The 21,587-nt window shown below is 43.9% G+C and overlaps 3 protein-coding genes across 15 annotated transcripts in view; 2 read left to right on the top strand and 1 right to left on the bottom strand.

Moving 5' to 3' along the window:
• The window catches only part of LAMB3 (laminin subunit beta 3), a 163,138-nt gene that overhangs the window by 60,719 nt on the left and 80,832 nt on the right, over nucleotides 1-21,587 (bottom strand). For 5 of the 10 annotated variants that reach the window (XM_042925904.1, XM_042925914.1, XM_042925915.1 and 2 more), the window contains exon 1: nucleotides 1,172-1,251. The exons of 1 other annotated variant lie outside the window; for it this stretch is intronic. The gene's annotated coding sequence lies outside the window, so the exon portion shown is untranslated. Of the gene's footprint in view, nucleotides 1-923; nucleotides 1,031-1,082; nucleotides 1,102-1,171; nucleotides 1,252-2,479; nucleotides 2,816-21,587 lie in introns of those variants that run through there. 4 more of the 10 variants (XM_042925908.1, XM_042925911.1, XM_042925907.1 and 1 more) reach the window with 4 other exon arrangements.
• On the top strand, nucleotides 1,222-2,467 carry G0S2 (G0/G1 switch 2). Its single transcript, XM_042925925.1, has 2 exons — nucleotides 1,222-1,418; nucleotides 1,566-2,467. Exon 2 carries the CDS (start codon nucleotides 1,584-1,586, stop codon nucleotides 1,893-1,895), a length of 312 nt encoding a protein of 103 aa, XP_042781859.1. The 5' UTR covers nucleotides 1,222-1,418; nucleotides 1,566-1,583; the 3' UTR covers nucleotides 1,896-2,467.
• Nucleotides 21,011-21,587, top strand: part of HSD11B1 (hydroxysteroid 11-beta dehydrogenase 1) — a 45,039-nt gene continuing 44,462 nt past the window's right edge. For 2 of the 4 annotated variants that reach the window (XM_042925919.1, XM_042925920.1), the window contains exon 1: nucleotides 21,012-21,149. The gene's annotated coding sequence lies outside the window, so the exon portion shown is untranslated. Of the gene's footprint in view, nucleotides 21,215-21,317; nucleotides 21,465-21,587 lie in introns of those variants that run through there. The other 2 variants (XM_042925921.1, XM_042925922.1) reach the window with 2 other exon arrangements.

Here is a 21,587-nt window from a genome sequence, read left to right as displayed (position 1 = left end):
CCTGCCCTCTCCCTTCACTGCTTGCAGCCCTTTGGCCCAATTGCCTCTGCTTTTCCCCTCTTGCTAGCTAACTCGGATAAGTGGATAACCAAAGTTTTATCCTTACACCCTATCCCAAGGTGACGATGTTTTCACCCAGGCCAAAATGTATCTTACTCTCCTCACACTTGCTTCCAAGAATGCTCTCTCTTTTTAAGTCTTACTTAAGTAATGTCTATTCCTAAAGCCAGGTTTAAACTCATGACCCTGAGGTCAAGAGTCACATGCTCTTCTGAACTGAGCCAGCCGGGAGCCCTCCAAGAATTGTCTCTTTAAATCTTACCCAAACCCTCTATTCTCACCCTTCTGCCCCTGTTTCCATAAGCTGAACTGGCTCTGTGGTATGGCACCCCCAGACCCAGGGAAGTGGCAAATAATTATTGAGAGCATAAACTAACTGCATTCCAGACCCGCAGAGGAAATTTACCAACAGCCCTTTTCCATCTTCAGGTCCCCCCAAGCCCCCAAACTGCACTTCTCAAGTAGGAGTGGGGATCATTGGATTTAATGGTAGTTCCCTGACACAGAAGTACATACACCAACAGAGGCAAGCACAGAGACGTATCACACATACACCTGCAATTAAAGGATACCCTCGATAAATAGTTATCTATCAAGTTACCGTAGCAATGCAAGCACCTGTGAATAAAACCAGTCAGGCCGGAAAGAAACACAAGCACACACAAAGCCTGGAGACCTGTTCTGTTCCTTAACCACGATCCCTTGCCTTCTCCCCTCCGATCCCCACGCCTGTGGGAAGATGACACCCCTTAGGAATAAAAACTAAAGATTTTCCGGTTAGGTAGAACCTCCCCCGCCTCCAACCCATGTCCTCATAGGGGTCCCTCTAGGGTCGCCCCAGACAAGGGAAGCTGCGCACCCACCCACACTTCTTAAGGAGGAGTCACGTCGGAACTGTACACGATACCCAGGGTGCCGGGTCCTCACCCTTGTGCGGACCCGGAGTGGGACCTCCTGCTTTGCGGCCGCACCCCACCCCGCACCCCCGCCTCGGTCTCCCCTGCCCGGGACTCTCAGCTCACACCGCCTGGAGGTGCACTGCTCGCGGCCGCCTCCCCTGGGCCCTTCCCGGTCCCTCCCCTCCCCCGCCCCGCCCCTTCCCCTTCCTCACCCCTCCTTCCTCTGGCAAGAACTGCGCTGGCCCGGGGCCCTGGGAGACCGATAGGCGGGTCTCGGAGGAAAGATATAAGCGGCCCCGGGACGCTGCCAAGGTGCCAGCTGCGGAGTCTCCACCTGGAAGAGCCGCGGCTGCCGAAGAGGAGGAGAGCGCAGAGGCCGGCCGGACCCCGGACGCGCTGACCGCCGCCGCGCCGCCGCCCCCCGCTCGCGCTGCCTCCCGCTCGCGCTGCGCCTCCAAGGTGAGCCCCGCGGGGCAGAGCGCGGTTGGGCGGGGTCCGGGGCGGGTCCCCCTTCCTGCGGGACGCCCGAGAGAAGGGTGCTCGGGAAGGCCGTGGCCATCCTTCCGTGGCTGAACGGGCCCCTTTCCTGCGCCGCTCCTCCCGCAGGTCATCCCCGCCCCCGAGATGGAAACGGTGCAGGAGCTGATCCCGCTGGCCAGGGAGATGATGGCCCAGAAGCCCAATCGGAAGCTGGTGAAGCTGTACGTGCTGGGCAGCGTGCTGGCCTTCTTCGGCGTGGTGATCGGCCTGGTGGAGACTGTGTGCAGCCCCTTCACCGCCGCCAGCCGCCTGCGGGACAGGGAGGCAGCGGTGGCCGAGCTGCAGGCCGCCCGGGAACGGAAGGTCCCGGAGACCCAGGCCCCGCTAGAGAAAGGCAAGCAGCAGGAGGCCGTCCTCTGCAGCCGGGCGCTCTCCAACCGGCTGCACGCCTCCTAGGACCCCTGGGAGCCGGCAGAGGGAGGGGACAGATAGCCTGAGCGTGAGAAGAGAGCGCGCGTAGGGTCAGGCCCAAGTGGGAGAGAGCAGGAGTCCTGTGCTGTTTGGACTTACATCTGAGAAGCCACTGACTTCTAGAACTGAACTACCACACGGATCCACCAAAAGGAGTTTGGGATTGAGTTTTGCTGCTGTGCAGCACTGCAGGAAGACACATACAAAACTATGTATCTTTGAGCTATCTGAGTGCATCTACCATTTTGCACTAGGGTGGAAGGAGGGGAAATGCTTTTTATATTATTATTATTAAGGTGACCACCATTTTGCATTTTGAAATAAAAATCTTTTTATACTATATCTCAGTATCTGATTCCTTGACCATGTTTCCCTGGGGTGGAGAGATAGCAAGGAGGGTGAGCATGCTGGTGAAGGGGCAGGAGCACTGTGGGAAGAGCAGCTCCCTGAAGCCAAGTCAGCGTTTGCTTCACTGTTAGGGACCCTGATGTTCATATTACACGCTTGTAAGTATGCTGAAGATTTGTTTTTGTTTCATGTTAGGGGTGGCAGGAGAGAAACTTTTATACCTTGCATCAGACTTAGCATTTTAAGATCAGAAGATAAATCAACTTCTCAGATGTGAGGGCGATCTGGCCGTGACATCTGTCCCCCGATTGATCGCCAGGGTTGATTCGGCTGATCTGGCTGGCTAGGCGGGTGTCCCCTTCCTCCCTCACTGCTCCATGTGCATCCCTCCTGAAGCTGTGAGCTCGCTCGGTCGAAGAGGACGACCTTCCCCGATAGAGGAGGACCGTTCTTCTGTCAAGGGTATACGAGTAGCTGCGTTCCCCTGCTAGAACCTCCAAACAAGCTCTCGAGGTCCATTTGTAGGAGAACGTAGGGTACTCAAGCTTCCAAGACTCCAGACACATCCAAATGAGGCGTTGCATGTGGCAGTCTGTCTTTCTTAAAAAAAAAAAAAAAAAAAAAAAGATAAATCAACTTCTGAGCTACAGCACACTAACAGCAGATACAGATTAGTTCTAGGGCAGAAAGACTATTTGCCACCTCACACCGGACCAGAGCCTCCTATGACTGATACCTTTCTTTTAACTGTATATATTTTTTAATATTGATTTTATTTTTGAGAGAGAGACAGAGCGCAAGCAGGGGAGGGGCAGAGAGAGAGAGGGAGACACAGAATCCGAAGCAGGCTCCAGGCTCTGAGCTGTCAGCACAGAGCCTGACGTGGGGCTTGAACTCAGGAACCATGAGATCATGACCTGAGCTGCAGTCAGATGCTTAACGGAAGGAGCCATCCAGGCACCCCTCTTCTAACTGTATTTTAATAAAAGAAAGAGAGAGGAAAGAAGCACCAGCTTCCCAGCTGGTAGGAAAAGAGAAAGCAAGCCAAGAATGGCTAATTGGATTTCTAGCTTTACCAAACCTTCCTCTTTATCAACTCAAATCATAGTGAGAAGCTCCAGGTTAGAAAGAGAAAAGGCTGGTTAACACCCATCTGAGTTCTCTTCCTCCAGGGAAAAAATATAATCTTCTCACGATCAAGGTCCTTATCTTCCTCTTCCTCTTTAGTGTTTGTTGAAAGTATCAAGTCCTGGGCAAATAATAGGTTCTTAATAAATACTTGATTGCTCAAGTAATCAATTCATGAAGTTAGAGCACTGATACTCAAAAGAACAAGTAGCAATTTTGTTCTGTTTCCCCCACTCCCACTCCCACCCAGAAGACATTTGAAAATGTCTGGAGACATTTCTGGTTGTCTGGTAGGGGAGGAAGGGCATTACTACTAGCATCTAAGGAAGCCAGGAATGCTGCTAAACATCTTATAATACACAGGTCCCCCTGCCCACTACAAAGAATTCTCTAATCCAAAATGTCAATAGGGCTAAGGTTGAGTAACCCCAGGTTAAAGTAAAGGAAGGAAAAAGGGTTTGCTTAATAGTTTCAGAGTCAAGGTTTTGAGGTGATCTTGAAAGACTATGGTCAAATATAAGTCTCTCTCCCAACACAGGGACAAAAATGGTCCTTGGCCCTATCCTGATTGGCAATTTTATCATCAACCTAAGAGAAGTGACAGAAGGTATCAATTTTATTGCTGATGCAGAGCTGAGACAGTGGAGTCAGGATTCAAAACGGCTCAACAGGTTAGTACCATGCACTGAAGCTAACCAATTGAAACTGAACAGGGAAGAAGAAAGAGTACAGAATTAGTTCCAAAAACCCAGTTTCATGGCCACAGAATTATAAAGGTTTATTCTAGCAGCAGATCATGTGAAAAAGACCTAGGTGTTTCACTAATTGCCAGCTCAATATAAGCCAACAAGGGCCTGCTAAAAAACCTAGCATCTTAGTAGTAGAAGTGGAATGTCAAGCAAAAGGGATGAGGAGGAGGTTTTGTTTTACCTTATAATCTGGCAGGCAGGAAACCAAAGAAGTTAAATAAGATTGCCTGGATACGCTTAGGTTTGCATTCTGACTCCTTCGTTTGCTAGCTCTAAGACCTTGAAAAAGTTACTCATAAATTCCCCGCTTCAGGTTAGTTAAGTTCCTTCCCCATCTATAAAACTGTGGCTTCCTTGTGGGATAATTTTGCTAATTAAATGAGATAATGCATGTAAAGTGCTTATAGCACTACCTGGCATACAGTAAGCTTTCAGCCAATGAAAGTTGTTATATTTCAAGAGACACCGTGACAAACAAAAACGTGCTAAGATCAGAGTGACTTGGGCATATAAGAATCCAGAAACCCTGTCACCTACAGAACAATTGAATAGACCACTAGAGTTACAATACACTAGTGTTGCATAACAATTGCCTCCAAATATCTGAAGTGCTTCCATATTGACCCAATAAAGTCAGTAAAATAGATTTATTTGATGTGGCTTGAAAATGCTGGAATTATCAGATAGAAGTACAAGGAAGCAGATCTTAGGTCATTAAGAAATCAGAATAATTCAAAATATGAGTTTCTTTGTGATGTGTAGTAAGTGCCTCATTACTTAAAGCATGCAAGCAGAGATTGGAAATCATCTGTGAGGGGTGGTATAAATTGGAAAGGAGATTTCTGAACTTGGAGGGAGATTAGTCTTATGACCTTTGAGGTCCCAACACACACACCCTCTCTATGTTTCCAGTGTCTGTGTTCTTCCTCTCAGCATGTTGCCAAATATGTTCCTTCTTGCTGGATGAATATTAAAAATAATGAATTTAATTCAAAAAATAAACTATTTCCTAATTAAGTTATCTAACTAATACTTTTGCCTCTTAGGAAACACCCTAATCTAGTGGTTGTATCTAATGGTTCTCAAACTTCGTCATAGTGAAACACTTATTAGTCACGTTGCTCTTTACAAAACACCACAAAACTCCGATCTATTAATATAAGTAAATATGTAATTTTGTGTTGTATCAAATTTCAACTTACACTTGTTCTAGTGAAAACAAATAGTTGCTATCAACTGTGAGAATATTAAAAAGTTGCCACAGGGGCACCTGAGCAGCTCAATTAGTTAAGCGTCTGACTCTTGGTTTCGGCTCAGGTCATGATCTCAGGGTTAGTGGGTTAGTGAGTTTGAGCCCTGCGTCAGGCGCTGCACTGACAGCACAGAGCCTGCTTGGGATTTTCTCTCCTTTCTCACCCTCCCTGCTCTGTCTCTCAAAATAAATGAATAAACTTCAAAAAAAAAAAAAAAGTTACAGGGCACCTGGATGGCTCAGGCGGTTAAGCATCCGACTTCCGCTCAGGTCATGATCTCGCAGTCCGTGAGTTCAAGCCCCACATTGGGCTCTCTGCTGACAGCTTTGAGCCTGGATGGAGCCTGCTTCAGATTCTGTGTCTCCCTCTCTCTCTACTCCTTGCCCGCTACGCTCTGTCTCTCTCTCTCTCTCTCTCTCTCAAAAATAAACATTAGTTTTTTTTTTTTAATTGCCACATTCTTAGGACAAGTTTGATTGTTCCTATAATTACAGTATCCATAATCAGTTTTAAATCCATTGGCTCGGGGCGCCTGGGTGGCTCAGTCGGTTAAGCGTCCGACTTCGGCTCAGGTCATGATCTCGCGGTCTGTGAGTTCAAGCCCCGTGTTGGGCTCTGTGCTGACTGCTCAGAGCCTGGAGCCTGTTTCACATTCTGTGTCTCCCTCTCTCTCTGACCCTCCCCATTCATGTTCTGTCTCTCTGTGTCTCAAAAATAAATAAATGTTAAAAAAAAATTTAAAAAAATAAAATAAAATAAAAACAGTTTAAAAATAAATAAATAAATAAATAAATAAATAAATAAATAAATAAATCCATTGGCTCAATGAATGATAACTCACCTCAGTTAACACACTTTTACAAAGCTAACCAGTCAGTGATAGTCCCTAACTTCTGAGGGTCAACCAATCAGTAAGTGACTCACCCCATAAATACATTTCAGAATGCCAGGCAGTCAACAAGTAAATATGCTTCTATAGGTGATGTCAGCCCACTTAAGTCTGGGAAAGTACGCCAATCTCTAACTTTCTTGTTTCCCAGAAGGCAACACATGAGCTTACTGGGTTCATTGTGTCCAAACTCTATCTGTCCTTCTATCTGCTGCCAGTTAAGTCAGTTCCAATGACAATCTGAACTCCAGTGGTTTCACTGACTTCTCACCACCTATATGATTTATAACCAAGTAGGTCTTTGTATAAAATCATTAGACCTCAGTGTTTGTACAAAGTAATTCAATATTTTAGTTTACAGGTGTACATGCTAGTAAATTATTATACCTAGGCCTTTGTATAAGGTTATTAGACCTTCGGTTTGGGAGATATACCATTTGATAACTATTTTTGTCATTAAACTGCTTATTCCCCTGCTGCTCACTTTCCCTTTGCTTTTGTTTGTCTATATTATAAAGTCTTGTCTTATGAAACTGTTTTTGTTTTGTTCTGGAACACCAATTTCTAATATAGGTATAAGGGAGTGTGTCATAGGGAATGGTTCAATAAGCCGCCAATCCAGTCCAAGCTGGCCTAAGGGATAACAGTTGCAGATCCATTAGACGGATGCCCAATTCAGGAAAAGGCAATTGGCCAAACTTAGCTTTGGGTCCCCTACAAAACGTTCATGAGAGTACTCTCTGTCTGGTCAACATGTGAAAGAAGGTCATTTTTTAGTCTGTATTCCAGGGTCAAACATTGTCAGGTCATTGACTGCATGGCCCTTTCCTAACCTTTGCTTAGAAAGGGCACCCAAGCACACACTCTTACTAAACAGCCTCTTCTGTCTTTCTTGGGTTCTTCTACATCAAAATTGCAACCTCCTCTTGGAAGAACTCCTACTTCCCTTATAAAGCCGCCCTGTGATCCTAACTCTTGTGCTTACTTTGATAAAGGACAAAAACTGAGTTAGAATGACAATGGCCATCATGGAGGAACTTTTGACATGTCAAAATCAGTAAATTAATTCATTTAGGAGGAACTGCAGAATAAATTAAGACATTTAAGATGAATTCCAGAAATCTAGAGTCAGTAGTTTGCTTCTTTAAATGGTAGGCTGAGGCCTAAAAAGTAAAATTCTAACTCCAGCATAGTCTCTCTCAAAGACTGTGATACCTTCTGACACCCACTCTCATTTCATTTCTCTCTCTCTTTGTACTCATCTTTACCTGCTTCTATATAGACCATACTTTTATCAGAGTTTTCTCTGGGGAAAAAAAGCCATCACACTGTAAAATTGCTAAACCAGAAGGCAGTCCTAAAGAAGTTGGGTGACCTGTTTTGAGGGCTTTGTTGTTTGTTTCTTTTGTTCTTTGATTTAAATAAATCGAATTTTGGGGGTGCCTAGGTGGCTCAATCAGTTAAGCGTCTGACTCTTGATTATGGCTCAGGTCCTGATCTCATGGTTGCTGAGATCAAGCCCCACATCCGGCTTTGCACTGACAGTGTGGATCCTGCTTGGAATGCTCTCTCTCCCTCTGTCTCTGCCTCTCCCCTGCCCCCAGTCTCTCTCAAAAATGAATAAATAAACATTTGATAAATAAATAAATAAATCGATTTTTTTTTTAAAGGAGCTAAATTTAAAACCTGGTCTGGGGGCGCCTGGGTGGCGCAGTCGGTTAAGCGTCCGACTTCAGCCAGGTCACGATCTCGCGGTCCATGAGTTCGAGCCCCACAGGCTCTGGGCTGATGGCTCGGAGACCGGAGCCTGTTTCCGATTCTGTGTCTCCCTCTCTCTCTGCCCCTCCCCCGTTCATGCTCTGTCTCTCTCTGTCCCAAAAATAAATAAAAAACGTTGAAAAAATTTAAAATAAATAAATAAATAAATAAATAAATAAAAAAACCCTGGTCTGGAGCCATATTAAGAGTTGTAATTAAAGAGTTTCCTAAACCTAGCCAGGGAGAAATTTGTTAAATAATTCAGGATTTTATTAGGTACTTATTGCTCTGGGCTACAGATCTGTACCAAATTGATCAATTAATTGTTAGTCCTTCAGCTGTAGAAAAATATTTAAAAGCAGCAAGGAAGAAAGGAAAAATTTTAAATAACTCAGCCATGTAAAATGAAAGAAAAAAAAGTGCCTTAAGAAAGCAAGAAAAAATACAGTACAAAAGACAATTCCAGAAGCCTTTCTTTTCTTTTATTTATTTTTTATTTTTTATTTATTTTTAATTTTTTTTTAATGTTTATTTTATTATTTTTGAGACAGAGAGAGACAGAGCATGAACGGGGGAGGGGCAGAGAGAGGGAGACACAGAATCAGAAGCAGGCTCCAGGCTCTGAGCCATCAGCCCAGAGCCTGACGCGGGGCTCGAACTCATGGACCGCGAGATCGTGACCTGAGCCGAAGTCAGACGCTCAACCGACTGAGCCACCCAGGCGCTCCAGAAGCCTTTCTTTTAAAGGTACATTGGACAAAGATTTAAAATTATAAATTAAATAAAAATGAAAACAGACTTCAGGAAATTTTCAGAGTATTCTGGAGTAGACCCAACAGTTGAAGTAAAGGAGACTTGTCTTTTTCAGTTCTTATTTCTTTCTCTTAGGGCTCAAATATAAATTAGGGGATTTAATGAGAGATAAAAATAATCCCAAATGTCCAATATGGGGCTAAACAGTTTCAGAGAGCCTTAGAGGGTGAATAAGCTAGAAATCAATAGCATGTACCGTTCTCTAGATAAAAAAAAATAATAATAATAAATTAATAAATAAATAAAACGAAAACTGTCTCTTGATAGAAAAACAAGACAAAAAAAACTCTTCTATGTTTTAAGAATTGAGAGCCTAGGGCTGCCTAGGTGGCTCAGTTGGTTAAGCGTCACTCTTGATTTTGGCTCAGGTCGTGACCTTACCCCGTGGGGTTCCGAGCTGACAGTTTGGGATTCTCTCTCCCTCTCTCTGCCCCTCTGCCTCCCCCTGCCCCCCGCTCAAGCTCACATTCTTTCTCTCTCTCTCTCTCAAAATAAATAACCATTAAAAAAAAAACAACCTGGGAGCCTATAGATAAGGATACTTAAAGTTAGTGCAAGCAAAACCATTGTTGAAAGAACCAATGTCCCATTTGACTAAGAAACAGAAAGATAACTGTCCAAAATCTGTCCAGTGATGCTGTTCCAAGAGAGACATTAGCACCCAACAATTCCAGTCCTTCCTTTAAATTTATGCCCCCTAGTCTCAGAGACACCACTGTTTGACCATGTCAATCATACTCTCCATCAGGGTGGGGCTATGTCTAGTTTGGCTAGCCCTCTGTTCCCAGATCCTACACTAATGCCTGGCATGGGGTAGGTGCTCATTAAATATCTGTTGAATAGTGAATAAATGAACGGATGAAGAAAGCGAACTTTAAAAAAAATTTTCTTAACGTTTATTTATTTTTGAGAGAGAGAGCAAACATGAGCGGGGAGGGGAGAGAGTGAAGGAGACACAGAAACCAGAGCAGGCTCCAGGCTCTGAGCTGTCAGCACGGAGCCTGACGTGGGGCTGGAACCCACAAACTGTGAGATCATGACCTGAGCTGAAGTCGATGCTTAACCGACTGAGTGACCCAGACGCCCCAAGAAAGTGAACTTTTTAATTGGCACACTCTTGTCCATGCCTTATTCCAAAAGAACAAAACTTCTAAACTGGAGTATGATCCTCCAACATTAATTGGTGTGAATCAGGCTGGAATTATTGTGGAATAATACGGAGCCCCAACCCCATGGAGATCTTGTTGCAGGTTCCTGTCTTTCCCTCTACCGTCTATGCTCTGCTCCTGCTGATGTGATCACCATAGTCGTTTATGTCCTTAGAGGACTTCCTAAGGAGTTTATAATTGAGAAATGTGTAGACACACAGGTCCCACAGAGTACACTGGATGCTAGAGTCTCTCCTGGTAGAGAAGGAAAATCGGCCCAAACCCAGGTCTTGTTTCAGTACTTTCCTTTGAGGCAAAGCCAGGAATGTGAGAGTGAGCTTTTGCTAAGGGTGGGACGGGGTTCTGCCTAGCGTGCCTCTGGCATGTGGGGAGCTAACAACAGTAATGGATAAGTCTCCAGGGCAACCAGGACCACTTTGAATCCTTCCCACCATGGGCTTCCCTTGGGGAACCCTGGACTCTCCGCCTGCCTGCGGCAAGGACTGGCCCACTCTGGCTTCCCTTCGGGGCTCCTCTCCCAGCGCCTCCTGGCTGCAAGCTCCGTCCTAGCCTATGAGCCTTCTTCCTTGGCCTGGGTTTCACCTTCTTGTATCAGGTGGCAGACCAGCTGGTTCCAGTCCCGAATCAGGTCTTCTGACTCCTCCCAGAAACCAACCAACTTCAGAGCAGGAAATCCTGCCCCTCCCCAAAGAGTGGGAAACCGCAGAGAAAGAGAGAGATGAAACAGAAGGGAAAGCAGAGGAGGAGGGAAAGGGAGAAAAGAAGCAAAAGGAAAAAGGAGATCAATAAAAAGAAGTCAAACTTGGTTGAAACCTCAAGGTAAGACTTTTTAAAATCACATTATATATGATAGCATCACTATTTGTGTCAGGGCCTAGTCCGTAGTAGGTCTTCGAAAAAACGCTATTAAAGTAATGCATCTATTGGAATAAACTGGAGGGCTGGGCTGAAGAGAGATTTCAATGTCAAATGCTGGTCAAAAAAAAAATGCCCGATGAGATTTGAAATGTGTAGGAGGGAAGATATGATAAGACGCAGATGGAACCAGGCGTCTGTTACTGGCACTGAGAGCATTCTGATCATTTTGGGACAGAAAGTTAAGTTGGAACAAAAAGTTGCAAAAATTGTTTTAAAAACTCTGCCTGTTCTTTTGAAATCATACAAAGACTGCAGGTCGTAAGCATTTTTTTAAAAATTGGCTTTAAACCGATGACAGAGCACAAACACCAGGCTGTATCTTGGGAGTTGCTGAGAATGCTGATATCTGCATTCTGCATCCGATCATCAGCTCCTTCGATATTATTAATATTGAAACCGGGAGCCTTGAGGAAGGCTCATTTTATCTCAAGAAGTCTTGTTCAATGCACCAAGGGAGGCCTAAAGTTGTCAATCAAAAATCTCCACGTGCTGTTCACCTATGCCTTAGCCCCCGTCCAGCCCGAATGCTCAGGGTACTGACCCTGTGAGCCTTAAAAGGGCCTGTTGGGGACAATTCAAAGGCACTTCTTTCAGGTCGGTTGGAGAAACCTACAGGAACAGGAAATGCCATTCCCCACCCCCACCGTTTACCCAAACCGTCACTTGCCATCAATAGACAGTACCATCCAGAAGGTTGTAGTTGACCGATCCAGTCACTTGGAGGGATTAAGAGATCTGGACTCATGCTTTGGAAAGCACCTCTAGGCAATGGTGATGTATTTTCACAACAGTTGGCTTTTAAGAGTCCCTGTCCCCCAACCTCTCCAACAGTGCGTAACAGTTCAGAAGGACGCACATGGAAATTGGGGCGGGGGGGGGGGCGGTTTTGTTTTGTTTTGTTTTTGGTGCCAGCATCATTCTTTGGGGTTTGTGTGAGTAAATCAGTCAGAAGATGAAAGGAGAGTGGGAGAGGTAAGGAGAGATGATTCTAAAGAATCTTACTTCTGTTTGCTTGCCGAGATTGGACAGGAATTGCTTTTCCCTTTTCATGATATATGAAAATATTACATGATATGAAAATAAATGATATGAAAGTAAAATCCAAAAATCCTCCCTCCCTCCTAGTATCAGTACAGCTAAAACCTCCCTGCATCCAATTTCTAAGCTGGAATAAATCTTAAAGGTAATCTAATTTAATTCCTCTTGTTTGCCAGGTGAGGGAATCGAAGCCAAGACAGGGAAAGGGCCTTGCCCAAGGTCACATATATGTTCATGGTGGAGATGAGACTGGAACACATTTCTTCTGGTCCTACCCAAGGGCCCTGTAAAATAACCACCCAGACTTTACAGGAAGGTGCCCCCAGACACCCAAGAATTCATAAACACTGCATCTGCTGATTAAAAAAATATTCAGTTAAAAGATGCTCATGTAATCCTTGCCTGGCAGAAATGGAAAGATGGAAAAGATTTTCCTAATAGTTAAGCTTTTCCAGAATCTGTTTTATAACTGTTAGGGGACTAGAGAGAGTAGAAAGATTTAAGGCAGGTTTGTCAGAAGACAACTAGAATATTTTAAATTCCTACCACTGACCCAGCATTTTGCATACTTCATATCTTTATATAATCTCATAGTAGTCTCATTTTACAAATGACATTTTAAAAACTTGCTCAAATTCACAGAGGGAATAGGATATTATTATTATTTCTGCATCTCTCATTGGTAGACCCAGGATCATGCTCCAGACTAACATAGATATTTATAGTTCAACGACCATTATACTCTCACTCAAGCCACTCCCCAACGGAGACCCTTGCTCTGGCCATTTCAATCTACTTGAGGTTCCTCTGACATATCATGCTATTTCTAGACTCCTTGTCTGAACACATGCAGTTCTCTTTATTTGGAATGCCCTTCCTCCATCTTCTTCATCTCTGTCACTTGTATTTGTCCTTCAACACTTAGCTCCAGGGCCACCTCCTCCTGGAAGACTTTCCCACTGTCCTAGACTGATCTGGACACCCTACCGCTATATTCCCATATATACCATTTGCACACCCTTATTATAGCATATTATTATGCTATTATGAACTTTGATTTACTTGCTTACCTTCCTTATACTTAACTATAATTTCCTCAAAGGAAGATACCAAATATTGCTCAGCTTTTATATTCCTGGCACCTAAGCACAGTCTGGGCATATATTAGTGCTCAATAAACGTTTGGGGGGTGGGGGATGGATGAATGAACAAATGAAATATTTCCCCTCATTTTCTTCCATTAAAATTATTTCATAAAAGTCTCATTTACATGTTCTTGACTCTTGAGTAACTCGGGGAGAAATAGAAGATGTCACTGCTATAAGCTTCCCATCACGTCAAGCCTGACAGACTACTCAAAGGAGCTGTCTAGGGTTAAATGTGGCAGTTGAACAAACATTAGTTTCTGCTTCCTGACAAAATGCACTGATCACAGTAGAAGAATTTGCATCCTATAAACCACAAGGACAAAGAGAACTGGAATAGAAACAGCAGATGAGAGATGTCAACACCCTTTGGAAGATGCAAAGTGGATGGATGAGTGATAAGTGACTTAGCAAAGCAGTGATTGCTGAAGCCCAAGTACCCATGATGGGAAGCCCACAAGAGGCCACAGAGTACAGGAGAGTCTCAGGGATCAGGGCATTGGGAACCTTAGAACACAGCCAGAGAAATGAGGGGAAGGATAAGAGACACTCCAGATTCCCTCTCTTGCCCTCCAATGAAAAAAGAAAGCTTATTTTCTGGAGAAACTGGCCAAGAGGCACCAGTCACAGGGACACCAGGCAGAGCAAAGGGTGGGGTTAGGCACGGAGCTAGAAACAGAAGGATTACAGAAAGATTCAATACTGAAAGATGAGATTCCCCAGCCCCTTATCCTGGCCCAGCTCCCAGAACACGAACTGCGCAGTTTACCCCCGTCTCCATTCACCCTACTCCAGCCTGCACTAGCCAGAATTCACGATTGCTCCTTGTAGAAAGTGCCCAACCAAAGAAGAGAAGACTACAGACACTGACAATGGGGTCTGCCAATGAAACTGCCAAGCACTCTCTGGATTATCTTGTAGTAGAATCCAGCAATTGGCAAGCCCTGCCCTTGCACGCAAAACTTCCAACAGCCAGGGAATGGACTCCAAGGATTACCAAGCATGGAATGAAAGTCTCTGGCATTGAAGATGGAGACTCCAACATCCAGAGAGCAAAAGAAATTGTTAACAACAGCCATGGCAACATTAAAATCTCCCCAGAGATAAGGGAAGACAGTGCATCCATGAATAAAGATCAGGAAGCCACTGTTTTTTAAAAATACTAGAGAACAAGAAAGAGCTTTTTAAAATAAAAATGCAACTAGAAACTGAAAAATTAAAACAAAGCACTGGAAGATAAAATTGACAGAATATCCCAGAAAATAGGATAAAAAGGGAAAGAGATGGAAAACAAGACAAAAACAGTAAGAAACCTACAGGATCAGTCAAGGAGCTCTGACACCTTCTAATTAGAATTCCAAAAAGAGAGCAGGAGAAAATGGAGGGGAATACATTAATCAGAAAGATAACTTCCCCCAGGGGCATGTGGGTGGCTCAGTCAGTTAAGCATCCAACTCTTGATATTGGCTCAGGTCATGATCTCACCATTCATTGGATCAAGCCCTATGTGGGGATCTATACTGGCAGCTCAGAGCCTGCCTGGGATTCTCTCTGTTTCCCTCTCTCTCTCTCTGCCCCTCCCTCATGTACTCTCTCTCAAAATAAATAAATAAAAATTTCTTTAAAGATTAATTTGTTAAAAATTTTTTAAAGAAGATAATTTCTCCAAAATTTCCTGTGATGAAAGATTTTAATTTCCACATTGAAAGGATCCACTGGGTACTCAAAACAACAAATGAAAAAAAAACAACCCCACTTCTCCCCAAAGTGTATTTTTAGAAATGTTAGAACCCCAGGAATAAAGGGATCCCAAAAATTCTAGAGAGAAGAAAAATAGTTCACAAACCAAGGATTAGGAATCCAGAGAGTAACTGCACTTCTCAGTATCAATACTGGAAGCTAGAAATCGAAAGGCAATATAGTAGTGTCTTCCCATTCCAAGAGAAAACAACCTTCAATCTAGAAATCCTTACCCAGACAAACTATGAATCAAGGGGAATGTAAAGACAAGCAGACAGAGCTGCCTCACTGGGGTTTATGTGGCCAAGGTCTGATGGATGAATGCCACAAAAAGATGTTTAATGTGAAACATCACTCCTGCATCCAAGGTCTGAAAAACATTTCCCTACCATGCATAAGGAAGTGAGCCAAGAGAGAAAAAAAGCCTGAGTTTCCAGGTGGATGGCAAAGGAAATGTCCCAGAGAACAGTCTATCAAGCTCCTAGTCCAGACTGGCACAGAATGAGTTGTGGCTCCAGGAGGGTTGTCTCCAAAGAAAAAAAATTGGATAAATTATCCAATGAATTTGACCAACTTCTTTGAGTTTTATAGCTCTTGTCGGAGGATTTGGAGACCATGGACAACGAAGTAAGCAAACAAAAATGAGGTGATTATTAACTCCCAGAAGGGAAGGGGAGATCAGAAGAGATGACATTACAGTGCATTGTATTGCTGTGCTATAAACAGTTGGTCATAACAATATAAACACTGACTATTGGTTTACTTAAAATTTGTGACATAATGGTACTAGGAATCTAGAAGGAAGGAAATGTCTGTCTGCATATGTTGTGAGAAAAAGCAAAGTCCTAAGAATCCTTAGTAGGAAATCAAATAAATAATTTCTAATATTGCAAAATCAAGAAATAACAATGAAAGCATATTGTTTAAAAATATGGAGTTGATTCCCAGAGGGGAAAAAAAAAATAAGATTTAAACCAGTAATTGCCTTAGAAGGAGACTAGGGCATGGGGAAGAAAAGAACAAGGATTTCTGTTATTCATTATAACCCATTTGGTACCATGTGACTTTTTACCCCCCCCCCCCATGTATTATATTAATAACTACAAAAATTATTCAAAACGAAAATGGCTCAGTAATAACATTGGTCTCCCCTGGATTACATTCGATCTAGCAGTCAACATGTTGATGCCTGGAGCCATTAAATTAAATCTCTGAACGAGCTATAGTTAAAGTATTTACCTAATTACCAGAGCAGCTCACCAGTCTGTCCACATTTACTTCAGAATCGCCTGGGGAGCTTTGTAAAAATACAGATTCCTAGGTCGCGCCCTTGATGCTTCTGATTGAAGCGGCCTTGAGGAGGCCTGGAAATCTGCCCTTAGTTTCCCCAGATGATCCAGTTGCACGGCAGGGTTCAGGAACCACTGGACTAGAGCCTAAATTGTGAGTGCGTGTAGGGAGGGGTGAGGGGGCGGGGGTTATACGGTGTTTTTTTGTGTGTGTCTGTGTGACTGTTTCTGTGTATATGCAAGTGTGTTATGAGTGTCTCTTCCTCCCTCCCTCCTTCCCGCTTTCATCCCCTTTTATCTGAACTTAATGCATAAATACCTCCAGACTGCTAAAAACATTGCCAGAAACGAGTTCCCCATCCCATTTTAAACACTGCTGTCGGATCCTCCTCTCCCAACCCTGGGGCTCCCTCTGCTGGCAGAAGCCTGTTAAAACTCTTAGCATCCTAAACCGAGAAACTCCTTCCATTCCTGTGAGGTCATTTTCCCTGGGTGGTTTCCAAGCCTCATACTTCAGGAACCTTCCTGTCGGACAGAAAATGGAAAATTCACCCAACCTGGGAAAGACTTTCTTGCCTTACTTGTGTGGATATTTAAAGATCAGGAGGGGGGCACCTGGGTGGCGCAGTCGGTTAAGCGTCCGACTTCAGCCAGGTCACGATCTCACGGTCCGTGAGTTCGAGCCCCGCGTCAGGCTCTGGGCTGATGGCTCAGAGCCTGGAGCCTGTTTCCGATTCTGTGTCTCCCTCTCTCTCTGTCCCTCCCCCGTTCATGCTCTGTCTCTCTCTGTCCCACAAATAAATAAAAAAACGTTGAAAAAAAAATTAAAAAAAAAAAAAATAAAGATCAGGAGGGAGCAGGAGAGGCAGAAATGACAGTGAGAGGTACATTTGTGGTCAAGCCTGAGGAAAAGGAGACCTTGAGGAGTTTTTCTCCCCACCTTCTTCCTCCTCCTCCCCCAAGAGATATGGAAGGCCACATCCATCTGCCTCCCAAAAATCGAAGGGAAGGAACATCTTAGACTGAAGAGCCCACTGAATTTGGAAGCAGAAGACACAGGTTCACTATCCACCCTCACTGTGCTTCCTCGAGTCCCCTTTTTCAGAGCTGTGTAAATCATACCTGTCTGTGGACTCCTGTATCTTTCCCATAAGGTGAACATATGCTCAACCTAACACAGTGTCTGGCACAGGGAACGTGCTCGAAAACATTTGAATGAAAGCTTAACTCATTGCCATCCTAACAACCAGAATCTTCCTTCAGATCTGCATACTTCTCAAGCTCCTCAAAAGTACCCCCAGGCTCACACTAAACAGGGTGTTTCTTCATGTTCCTTATTCTCCAACCCATAGCATCCTGGCTTTAGCTCCTCAGAACCCTCTGACACCGTCTCCAGGGATTCTCATATGCAAGACTCAAGGTATTTTGCCACTTAGCGTCTTCCTTGACTTCCCAGAGCTTCAAGGCTGTGACCTCTCCCATCTCATTGAGACCCTCTGCCCCTGTTCTCTCAGGTCCTCCTGCTCCCTATTTCTTCTTGCCCTCCTTCACTGGCTCTCCTCTTCTGCCTAACCCATAAACATTAGTGTACTGTCCCCCCTTTTATTCTTCATCCTCTCCCTCATGGTCTCATTTATTCCTACGGTTTCCATTTTAACTTACAAGATTTAATTCTCCCAAATCTACATCTCTGGCCTAGACCTTTCTCTTGAGCACCAAATACCTACCAGCCATCTTTATCTGGATGTATAGAAGTCACTTTCCTTTAAACATTAAAAAATGCTGGGGCGCCTGGGTGGCTCAGTCGGTTGAGCGTCCAGCTTCCACTCAGGTCATGATCTCGCGGTCTGTGAGTTCGAGCCCCGCGTCGGGCTCTGTGCCCCTCCCCCACTCATGCTCTGTCTCTCTCTGTCTCAGAAATAAATAAACATTAAAAAAATAAAAAAAAAAAACATTAAAAAATGCTGAGTACATACTGTGTGCCAAACAGCATGCTCAATACTAGAGCTATAATGGCAAGACAGACCAGGCCTCTGTTGTCCCAGAGCTAGGTTTTGGGAAAAACAGGCAAATGAGCACCTGTGAATACCGTGATGGGAGCCATGATAAGAGAAATGCCCAGTGTTTGGGGAGCCCCTTACCTGGTCTAAGGGAGGGCAGGGAGGTCACTGATTTTGAAGGGTGGAAACTTAAGGAAAAGAATTGGGGGGTGGTGATAAGGGGCCCCTGGGAAAGGATTTCAAAACTTATGAAGAACTTACAAAGATAAAATAGTGAGTTTGGACTTTATCCTAAGAACAACAGGGAGTCACTGAAGAAGAACTGGGTGGAGTAGAGCCCACAGGGCACATCCACAGTGTTGGCAGTGGTCAAGTGTTAGCAATGGTTATGTTGATGGTAGGCCCATAAGGCTTTCACTCTATTATTAAGCTTCATAAGTTATTTATGGTTTCTTTGTTTTTTGTGCACATCAAATGTTTCACAGCCTTTCTTTTTAAATAAATAGATTAGAGGTGAGATAGACAGAATGAGGAGATTCCTAAAGCAGAAAATAACAGTGGCCTGAGTTAGGATGCTCATAGTAAAGGTGAAAATTGGAAGATAGGTCTAGAGACACTTAGGAAGTAGAGTTGAGTAGACTTGATGAGAAATGGAATTTAGGGATATGGACAAGGAGGAGTAAAGAAGGAGTTCCAAGGTTCTGGAGTATTCATTGGATGAATGGTGTAGCCATTCATTGAAATAGAGATCCCTAGGATATGATAAATAAAAAATAGCTAAGTCATAATAGTTTAGCAGTTTCTTAAAGTTAAACATAAATTTTCCATACAACCCAGCAATGCACTCCTTCCAGGGTATATACCCAAGAGAAATACAAACGTGTCTAGACAAAGATTTCCCCACCAATGTTTACAGAAGCACTTATTCATAATAGCCAAAAAGTGGAAAATTCCAGACATCTGTATTGGTGAATAGATAAACAAAACGTGGCATACCCATATAATGAAATATGATTTGGCAATGAAAAGGAACAAAGTATTGATACATGCCACAATATGGGTGAAGCTCAAAAACATTATGCTAAAGTCAAAGAAGTCAGACATTGTGTCTGTCATATAGCATGTGATTCCACTAATATGAAAGACAGAAGATTGCTGGCTGCATGGAGCTGGGGATAGGAACAGAGAGTAATTGCAAATGGGTAAGAGGAATCTTTTTGGGATGATGGAAATGTCCTAAAATTTCTGTCAAGGTGATGGTTTCCCAACTTGGCAAATTTATTAAAAATTGTTGAATTGTACACTTACCACAGGATGATTTTCTGGCATATAAATTATGCTTAAAAAAGATGTTTAAAAAAAATCAGGTCAGTTTTAGCATGTTGAGTTTGAGGTATTTAGGAGGCATTATAAAGGCAAGGTTGAGTTAACAGTTGGTTATACCACCTGAAGCTTAGGAGGCAGTGCTGCACAGGAGATAGAGAATTTTAAGATTCATGAACATAGAACCCCAACTGGAGGTTCTATGGCTCCCAATTGGAGCCATAGAGGTGAGGGAAATCTCCTAGGGAAGAGAGAGAAGGAAAGAGTGAAAACAGAATCAAGGCCAACTTGAAAATTCAAGGAATCCAAAAGGGAAGGGAAGCCTACAGAGAACACTGAGAAGAAGCAGTGAGAGAAGTAGGAAGGAAGCCCAGAAAATATAAATAGACAGAATCCAAGGGAAAAAGATGCTTTGGGGCAGTGAAGAAAGGCTACTGAGAACTCAGGTAAGTATAAACAGAACCAACCAGTAGAAGTCATGGTAGAAAAATCTAGCAGGGCTGGGGAGCCCAAGAACATTGCCGGCCATAGCTCCAGGAGGCCAAAAGCCTCCAGAGGATCAGGCATAGCATGCAGAAGGAGTGACGTGTTGATGGAGGGAGTGAGACCAGATTGATGAGCCTGAGGAGTGTAGGGGACCCAGAATTTTTGACATAAAGCAATGAGGGAATACAAAAGGCCAGTAAATAGAGCTCTGGAAGAAGGACAAAGAGACCCCAGGGTGCAGAGTTTCCAAGTCTGGAAGTGGCCACAACTACAGATTCCAGCAGTAGATATCCAAGGCTCTCAAAGATGTGATTCCTGCTTACTTCTCCAGGCAGATCTCTAACCACAAAACCCCACACCTCTTAAATTCAGTGATCTTGCCATATGGGATCCTTTGCGGTTTCCCAAACATGCCATTCTCTTTCACATCTCCTTCTGTTTTCTCACACAGCTTCCTCTGCATAGAATGTTCTACAAACCAGCCCTCCCCTCTCCCACACACACTCCAGGAACCCAACTCAGTGTCCATGCTTACCCTTCCTCATTTGCCTGCAGCATTCCTCCTCTTGTTTCGATATGAATCAAGGTTAACCTTGCCTCTGAAGCCTTGCCTACTTGCCCATCGCCCACATGGAACAGCATATTTCCTTCTTTATGCCCTTGGGACTCCAAGGGCAGGCCACCCCAAGATGGGCTACTTTGGCATGAACATTATTTTGAGTTACAAGCAATCAAAACCCAGCAGATGCAGGAAAAGTTCTTTATCTTCCCCTTCACTGCCTGCTTGTACCAGAAAGAGAGCTATAAATGAGATTCCTTTTTACCTAAGAAATTTATCTGCATAACAGGGCAACCTTTGTTTTCTAAACATCTCCTTTTACCTTCCTGGTCTTTCTCCCTTTGGTACCCTTAGGCCCCTACAACTCTCCTTAGCTCATTGAAGCCTGATTATCTTTGGAATTCCATGTCTGTGTGGATTCATTGTATGCCTGAAACTAAATTTGATTTTCCGTTACTCTGTATCCTGTCAGTTTGATTCTTAGTCCAGTAGAAGGACCTTGAAGGGCAGAGAAAATTCTCCCTTCCCAACAGCTGCCATAGTCAGCAGGATACTTTCATTCTCTGGACACTACTCACCCCAGACACTCCTGCTGCTCAGAGATCCTGGGACATCTGACATACAGCTGGGAGAGGTAAGATTTCTTACCATGTCAGTTCCCCAGAATCTCTATCTGCAGAGTCTGATGGAGTGAGAGTGGTGAGTCCATTTCTTCTCTTTCTAAATTTAGGTTAGCAGAAGAAAATATCTGTGGAACAAGTTCCTTGGGTCTAGCAACTCTGGTTAAATTTGGTAGACTACTCTTTAGTTACTTATCTGTTTCCTTCCAGAGATGGTCTTTGTTCTTCTTTGTATCCTTTCTGTCCTTTGTCATAAGAAGGAGTTACCATAGGGCAGAACACAGGCATAGACCGTACAAGTCTGCTGTTGGAGCCAGCCTCACAGACTGGTGAGTTCACAGTTCACACCAGACCAACATCTATTTAGACAAATTTTACCATGGGTTAATATGCACATAACTTAATGGCAATTGCTATGGGACATCTTAGAAGCCAAAGCCACAAAATTGGTG

Source organism: Panthera leo, chromosome F3 (assembly GCF_018350215.1).
Source record: "Panthera leo isolate Ple1 chromosome F3, P.leo_Ple1_pat1.1, whole genome shotgun sequence".
Taxonomy (NCBI): Eukaryota; Metazoa; Chordata; class Mammalia; order Carnivora; family Felidae; genus Panthera; species Panthera leo.
This window is presented reverse-complemented; position numbering and strand designations above follow the sequence as displayed.

Bases quoted from the DNA above. Each gene is read 5' to 3' on its own strand.
- G0S2 (XM_042925925.1), top strand. From the start codon at position 1,584: ATGGAAACGGTGCAGGAGCTGATCCCGCTGGCCAGGGAGATGATGGCC.